The sequence below is a fragment of the Cupressus sempervirens genome, chromosome 5, assembly GCF_028749045.1.
Source record: "Cupressus sempervirens isolate cs-2001-9-10 chromosome 5, ASM2874904v1, whole genome shotgun sequence".
NCBI lineage: Eukaryota > Viridiplantae > Streptophyta > Pinopsida > Cupressales > Cupressaceae > Cupressus > Cupressus sempervirens.
This window is the reverse complement of record NC_143122.1, coordinates 34,827,628-34,835,250: the sequence shown is the minus strand read 5'-3', so window position 1 is coordinate 34,835,250 and position 7,623 is coordinate 34,827,628. Positions and strand designations below refer to the sequence as shown.

Here is a 7,623-nt window from a genome sequence, read left to right as displayed (position 1 = left end):
GGTATAAACATGATAACCAAGATATTGCTGGGGGGTTGGGGTGTGGAGGTGAATCAAAATCTTAAGCACTTTTACTTTTCACCAATTCATTTTCACATTCACTGGTTATCCTATGCATGTAAAAATTCTAATAATGAACTTTTTGTATCATGTGAATTTGATATATCACATGCATAGAAATAAACACATAACACAATGTATATTACCCAAAAATCCTCCAAGGTAAAGGTAAAACTAAGGTGGGGATGACACCCTCAAATCTTCACTACTGTAGTAATAAAGTTAACCCATTATGGTTAAAATATTTGATCATAAAATAAGATCTACCTTGTGAGGGGTCTGCCCTGTTAAAAGCTTAAGAGATTTCTAGGTCTCACCTTGTTAGAGGCTTTAACACTTACAACAAAGTAAGGACTTTGTTAGGAGATTTACAAAGATATGGTAAGACCACTCTGTTAAGAGATTTACCTTGATTCAAGTCGATTAGAATTGATTCATTACCTGACTCTCGGTATGCTTTGTAAGATGATTTCGAGTCTTCTCCTTGCTAACTAATCCTCTCCTTTGATATGATAATCCTTGTCTTCCCCTTCACTACTATTATTAGGTCACTTATTCTATTAAATGATAACATAACACCTTCACTGACTTCTGAACTAATCTTGATTCTTCACTTCATTAATCGCATATTACTCCTTGTTCGCATGCATACACATCTCTTCTCCACTCTCTATCTTACATTGATCTAGAGTTTTCTAGATTCTTCCAAAATAGCGTCTCCATCTGAATCATTGATCACAAAACATAGGGATATGTAGTCCACGTCATTCACATGTAAAGCTCTCTATAACAACCTCTACAAGGGTAAAAGTACAAAGTTGTGTCACCTTTCAGGATGACTAATTAGAATGATTGAATTTGAGTAGTTCTATCAAAAAATCAATTTTGTTCAAATATATGATCGATAAATTCATTTTAGATAAGTTATATACTAGTTTGTATCCAATTACTAAAGAAATATAATTATTTCAAAAAATTGGCATTTTGATAACTCTTAGTATTTTTTATGATATTTTTTAATAACTTATAAACACAATTTTATGGAGCTCAAAGTCAAGAATATTATCATATAAATTTTATAGTGTTATAATTAGATATAGTATATTATAATTAAAAAAATCTACAAGCATGCATTTTTAAACACTTGAAAGATGTCAATTTTGAGAAAGAAAAAAATGTTAAATCATATCAATAAAATTTGAAACTTATATGACGTTCTAGCGGAGAGAGTCCTCTTCTAGAATGTATAATTTTTATTCTAATCAAAATATAATTGTTTTGAAAAATGTGGTGGGAGATGAAAACTATCAATTTCAAGCAAGTTGAAATTTGAACCATTATAAAAAGAGAAAATATAGGTCTAAAGCCAATTTTTATTTTTGAATGTGTGTGCGTGTGCGCGCGCGCGTGTGTGTTATACCTTTAGGAATACCCATAAACACCTAGTGTCTAGATAATGTCTAAGAGAAAAGGCCAAACCCTCACAAAAATAAGAGGAACCCCAAGAACCCAACAACCAGATTTGATCCAATGAATCCTCAACAATAGAGGACTCATTGTAAAGGGGAAGACACACAAACACGGATAGAGATAACACTCCCACAAGAAAGCCAAAGCTCCCTGACAAAGGCACAAATAATACCCAAAAAGGACAACCACAAAGCAACGAGGAAGAGAACAAAGATCCTTGACCAACAACCACATGACTCCTCTATATTTTAGAAAAGAATTGGACCGTCCCTCCAAAAGAGAGATCCAAGAGACAAGCCCACACATCCTACATAAAATAGAGCCCCAAACCTGCATGTCATCTTGGTATCCCTCATCATTCTTTGAATCTATTGACTCTTCATTGGTGCTAGAAACCCTAGCTCAACCATAGATGGTCATCTCTTCGTCCCTTTGTATGATGATTGATTGTTTGATAAAATAAAATGCGAGTATTTTTGTAGACATTCAAGATCAAAGTCCACGAGTGATTATTAGGGAACAAAAAACAAGAGATGAGAAAGGATGATATATAATTATATTCTATTATCTATTGTCAAGAATGAGAAAGAAATAAATCATGATAAGTAGGAGATAATTTCCACAACAAGTCAAATTGTGATATTGTTATCAGGATTTAACTATGTGATTTTTTGAGTCAAACTCATTGACCCATGTTTCATGAGTAGTGATTATTAGGATTTAACTATGTGGTTTTTTGAGTCAAATTCATTGACCCATGTTTCGTGAGTAGTGATTCAACATGAATCCATCTCTCACGAGAATAAATGGAACACTTAGCACTCATTGGATCTAGGTGATGCTCACAGGGGTGAAGCACCGAGACTTCCCGGGAGGTCACCCATCCTAGTACTACTCCACCCTGAGCGCGCTTAAGTAGGAGTTTCCTCCATGGTTAAACCTAAAGCTTGCAACCCCATTTGCAATGATAAGCAATGCATTTTGATAAGCAATGTTAAGCAGAATAAATAAAAAGATAATTAAATCTAAAAATTAGTTCATGCTAAAATTGATTGATTAATTGAATATTAATATAATTTGATTGGGATTGTGAAATAGAAAACTCACAAAAATTATATTTAGGTATATATGACACAAAATTTTTTGGTATAATTTTGGATTTGATTGACTAGATTTAAGACAAACTTCCTAGATTTAAAATCCAGAGTTATTGAAAATGTGAAGACAAAACTCCCACATTTAAACAAAATAGAGTAGAAATTAAATATTTATGATGATTGATTGGCAGAATATCCTTTCATATGGGATTCAACATTTTACAGGTTTGAACGTATTTTATCCGCACAAAACGAAAAATAAATAAATAAAATCTCACACTTAAATCTTACAGCAACCCGGGCAAAGATTACTTAGGTTGGTATAATCTCAGTTCACAATTCTCACTGGTCTGATTGCATTTTAGAAGGAAGACAAATAAAGTGTGGCCATCAAATTTAGTCCCAGCAGTATCTATTCCTGAGACGTTACGTGGCAATTTTCTTACCACTTACGTTATGATGAGATATTTCTTCTTTTCTATTTTAGGTATGACACACATGTCACATATACCTTAATGGACAGCGTTTTTAGATGACATCCATCATGAAACAGTAGCGAGTGACATTGCTTTCAAATTAAAGTTGTTAGGAAGTGGGTAGGCATAGGCATATATTTCAAACAGAATAATCGGAAAGAAAAGGGCTGCAAATAATTTTATTTTAGAAAAACGACCTCCACCAAATTTCTATCTTTGGAGCGTTGAATGGACAGGAATCAGTTAAAAATGGGAAAAAGATGAAAGTGGCAAAAGAATGAATGGTCTACAGAAAAGGAGACATCAATTCATGCTTAATTAAGTAAAGTCTCAAGTTGCACTGGGCGCGTGGAAAAGGAGAAAATTCTTTGGCAGAGGTAAAGACCCAAATACCTACTTAACAAATAAATATGAAGAAGAAATAGTATTATAATCAAGCAACAGCAATAAAAAGCCAGACAAAGGACAAGGATAATATGTGGAAACAAGAGTGGACACCAATGCCAAGCAAACAGTTAACATCAGTCCATTTTTATCCACAAAAATACTTAAAAATACAAAATTTCAAAGTTCACTAATTATGTATGACCATGTCAGGCCTTGATGGAATATATATAATGTTTTCTATGAACAGAAGGTACACTGTATCACGTGAAGGAAGTGGAAATGACAGCAGGCTTTGAATTGGATTTGGGTTCAAATTAAGTAATGTCGTATGTTGGTGTACCGAAATATGAGAGTGGGCAACTGTGATTCATTACACCCTGGGTTTAAAAAAACTAACATTGGTTTAACATGGACCGTAATAGGGCACAGTAAAAAGCACTCCATTAGAATCTCAGATAAATCATACGCATTGAACTTAATGGAAAGTCCTTGTGTAGTACAGTGAGGGACCATGGCGTGAGACAGTAACAGTGAGACAAATGTGCCTGAAGTTGACCATCGTGGCCCACCAGGTAGCTTTATTTTATTTTTCCTTTTCCCTTTTTCCCATTATAGTCCAGAGGGCTTTTCTTAGAAAGTGGAATATATGAGCCATTTCTGTTTATTTTTGGATTGTCTTATATAGTCTTCCCAGCTCCTCCCTCATGCACAGGAAAAAAATTATTATTGGTTTTCTTCCCTCCTTTTCATCTTCCAACACATTGTTCCAAAGCGTAGGTGAAAATAAACCAAGTGGGTGTCTCTCTTTCTCCTGAGATCTGGTCTGATTTGATCTGGTCCATACCCTCTGTGGGTGTTCTTCACATTGGTAAACAAAAATGGTGAGGGGGAAGACTCAGATGAAAAGGATTGAGAATGCAACAAGCAGGCAGGTGACATTCTCCAAGAGAAGAAATGGATTGCTCAAGAAGGCCTACGAGCTTGCTGTTCTTTGCGATGCTGAGGTGGCCCTCATCATTTTCTCCCCCAGAGGAAAGCTCTACGAGTATTCCAGCGCCAGGTATTTTGCCATTTTGCCCTAAACTGCCTATACATAAAATATATTTGCATTTTCCCCATCTCTCTCTCAATTTATATCATGTTAACATACCCTACACAGTTCATAATAGAATAAAATAGTTGACATGCTTGTGAAATCTACTGTCTGTTTGGGTTTTGATCTGTTTGGATTTTTGATACAAAGATTAATTAAACCAAAAAGAAGAAAACCGAGAATAGCTCCAACATTTAGAGGACTAGCCAAAGCTTTTGTGGGCGAAAAAGGGGGATTAAAATCTTGTGTATGTGAAATTACATTGGGTATTGAAACAAAATGTGATATTGGGTTTACAACTACTGTACTTGAATTACGCTCGACCGCAAGCTAGGCAGGAGATTCTTTCTCCACTATTTCGGGCGCTTTGACAAGGCGGTATTTGAATACTATTTTCTACGCTCAAAACCATCTTTGTGGGAGCGGAAAACCATGTTTGGTAAATTTCTCGCCCGTCTCAATGAAAAGAACGCACGCCGAGTCAAGTTTAGATATTACGCGTGACAGATGCCGGGTTGTTATTCGTACGATTGCTATGGCGAAACCATAAATGGGCTAGTCGTTTAGGGCGGCTAAATTTTTGTGAAGGCAGCACGCCAACGTACTTATCATTATGTAGCGATCGGCTAAATTAGTTGGCATTGTCCTACACAATCAGTAGGGGATCAGAACCTTTTGCAGAGAAACCGTTGCTACATCTAGGGATGACTCTGAAGAAATAGCTGAAGTGAAATGAGAGAGGAGTATTTCTTCAATGCATTACTGCCTCAAATGTCATAGAGAAGGCCAGAGGATGTTAAGTACATTATTGTACCCGCAGGCCCAGGTATCGATCTGGAACTCAACGAGTACCTAGGTACAATCTAAAACATATGAACCCACATTCAAATGAGCTGAGTCAAACTGCAGCTCTACCAGTACTCGTTACAATCTGAGTTATGAACCCACACCTAAATGAGTTAACCTATCCTATGCCTAACTGCATTTTTCTCCTTTTCTCCATTATTCTATGATGAATAATGGATCATGAAATGTAATCTGAAATGTTGGTGGAAAAAAACTATTACACAATCTACCCAAAATTTTTATCAAACATTATCCTAGGTCATTGGGAGGGCCTAATTTATAAAACCATTTCTGATACTCGGACCTGCCTTGAGAATGACATACTTGAAGATGCAAGATCCCTTGAGTCGGTTGCTGAATCTCAAGATGCACATAGAGCATTTTTCTCACTTATTAGGTTTTTTTTTCCTTATTCTACGAAGACTTAGTTACTTTTCAGGAAAAGGAACTATTAAAAGAAGGTTGAGATAACAACAAATTTTATATCAATTATTTAGGTTGGACTACAAATTTTGACATTATCCAATCTTCTGTAAGAGCATATACATCTTTCATCCTAGAGAATGGTCTTTAGCTACCAATCTTGTTTTGTGAGTGCTGATGGATCTATCTATTAGTTCTTACAGTTGTGTTTTACAGATTTATTTTAGACTAATCAGATTCATTTCTGGTAGGTCTACTACCTTCCATACGAGCTTATGTATAATTTCTACTCATGATAGGCTTTTAGCTGCCAATCTTGTTTTGCAATTGTTAATGGATCAATCAGTCTTATGTTTTGTTTTACAAACCTATTTTTTCCAATTAAATCCACTTCTAGTAGATGTAGGAACTCTCATGTTGCATTTCTTTTGATAGAAGAATCCCTCATCCATGGTCTAAATCTACATGTCATGTTTTGCTGAAACTAACAATGGACGGGACAAAAGACTAGAATAACAAAGAAAACTTATTTTAGTAACAATAGATGAATCATGAGACAATAACAAAGGAAACCTTTTTACTAACAATGGATGAAGAGACGGGTACATTAACAACTGCAACATTCATAACTATTCCTCTTACTTCAGGATGTCAACCCAGCCAGCGTTTTGACCCAGTTTGGAAACCGTTTTTAGTCATCATAAGACAATCAATTATTTGCATATAATGTTACAAAAGAAGTCATATGACAAGCAATAATATATGTCTTAACGTGGATGGATGAATCTCCTGAAGTGCAAGCACAGCAGGGAGATGACAAAGGAGCTGGTGTTATAAGAAAATGAACCATTACAGTGATGACAAAGCAAGATACAATAAAATATATTCATGTGTTATACGTGCCAAGAGGTACACAGAATCTATTAAGTGTAGAACAACTTGTTCAAAAAGGATATTGTGAATTTTTGAAACAATTGATATATCATCTATGATAAAAATGATAGAAGCCAGATTGTAGAAAATGTTGGCATTTTACAAAATAGTAGTTTTCCTTTTAGACTTTTATATGAGATAGTCAAGCTCATAATGTTTTTACCAAATGGTGAATCGTGGTTATTGAATAGAGGCATGGCCACTTATATTTTCAATGGTGAAAAATAATTGTATGGCCAATGGTGAAAAATAATTCATCATACAAGATGATCAAGTTTGTGGAGCTTGAATAATTTGTAAATAATCAACTCTTTTCTAGTAATAAAAGTTTAGAGACCTAAAAGATAAATTGATATGGTGCATGCTGATATCTGTTGTGTAATGGGAATCTTAATATTCAAGGAAGGTGAGATTTATTTATTTATTTTAAGACTAATAGAGAACTTGGGTTTTAAAGAGACGTCAATGATTTAAAGTTGTATAAATAAATAATGTATTTGTTTGTTGAAGATTATACATTGAAAAAGAGAGGAAAAATTTATTTTAAACAAGTTTCAATATTTTTCTAAGGGCTTGTTTGGCCACAGGAATGCAAGCGGAATAGGCATATGTAAATTCTTCGTTTGGATGCACCAAATCGGAATTGGAATATGAAATAAAATAAGAATACGTATTCCAATTTTGGCCCAAAAAATGAGGTTTTGGAAGTCCACCCAAATAGGTGGAATTGGAATATGTATTCCTATTCCAGTTTTATTTATTTTAGAAAACATAAATTTTTGGGTCCACGAATTCCCCATCAAATTCTGGCTGAACCAAACAGAGAATAGGAATACGT

At 34.7% G+C, this 7,623-nt stretch overlaps 1 protein-coding gene across 5 annotated transcripts in view; it reads left to right on the top strand.

Moving 5' to 3' along the window:
* The first annotated feature begins 4,198 nt into the window (after positions 1 to 4,198).
* The window catches only part of LOC149554451 (agamous-like MADS-box protein AGL19), a 187,387-nt gene continuing 183,962 nt past the window's right edge, over positions 4,199 to 7,623 (top strand). For all 5 annotated transcript variants that reach the window (XM_089828502.1, XM_089828500.1, XM_089828501.1 and 2 more), the window contains exon 1: positions 4,199 to 4,550. In XM_089828502.1, coding sequence (XP_089684628.1) covers positions 4,369 to 4,550 — 182 coding nt within the window. In that variant the 5' untranslated portion in view covers positions 4,199 to 4,368. The remainder of the gene's footprint in view (positions 4,551 to 7,623) is intronic.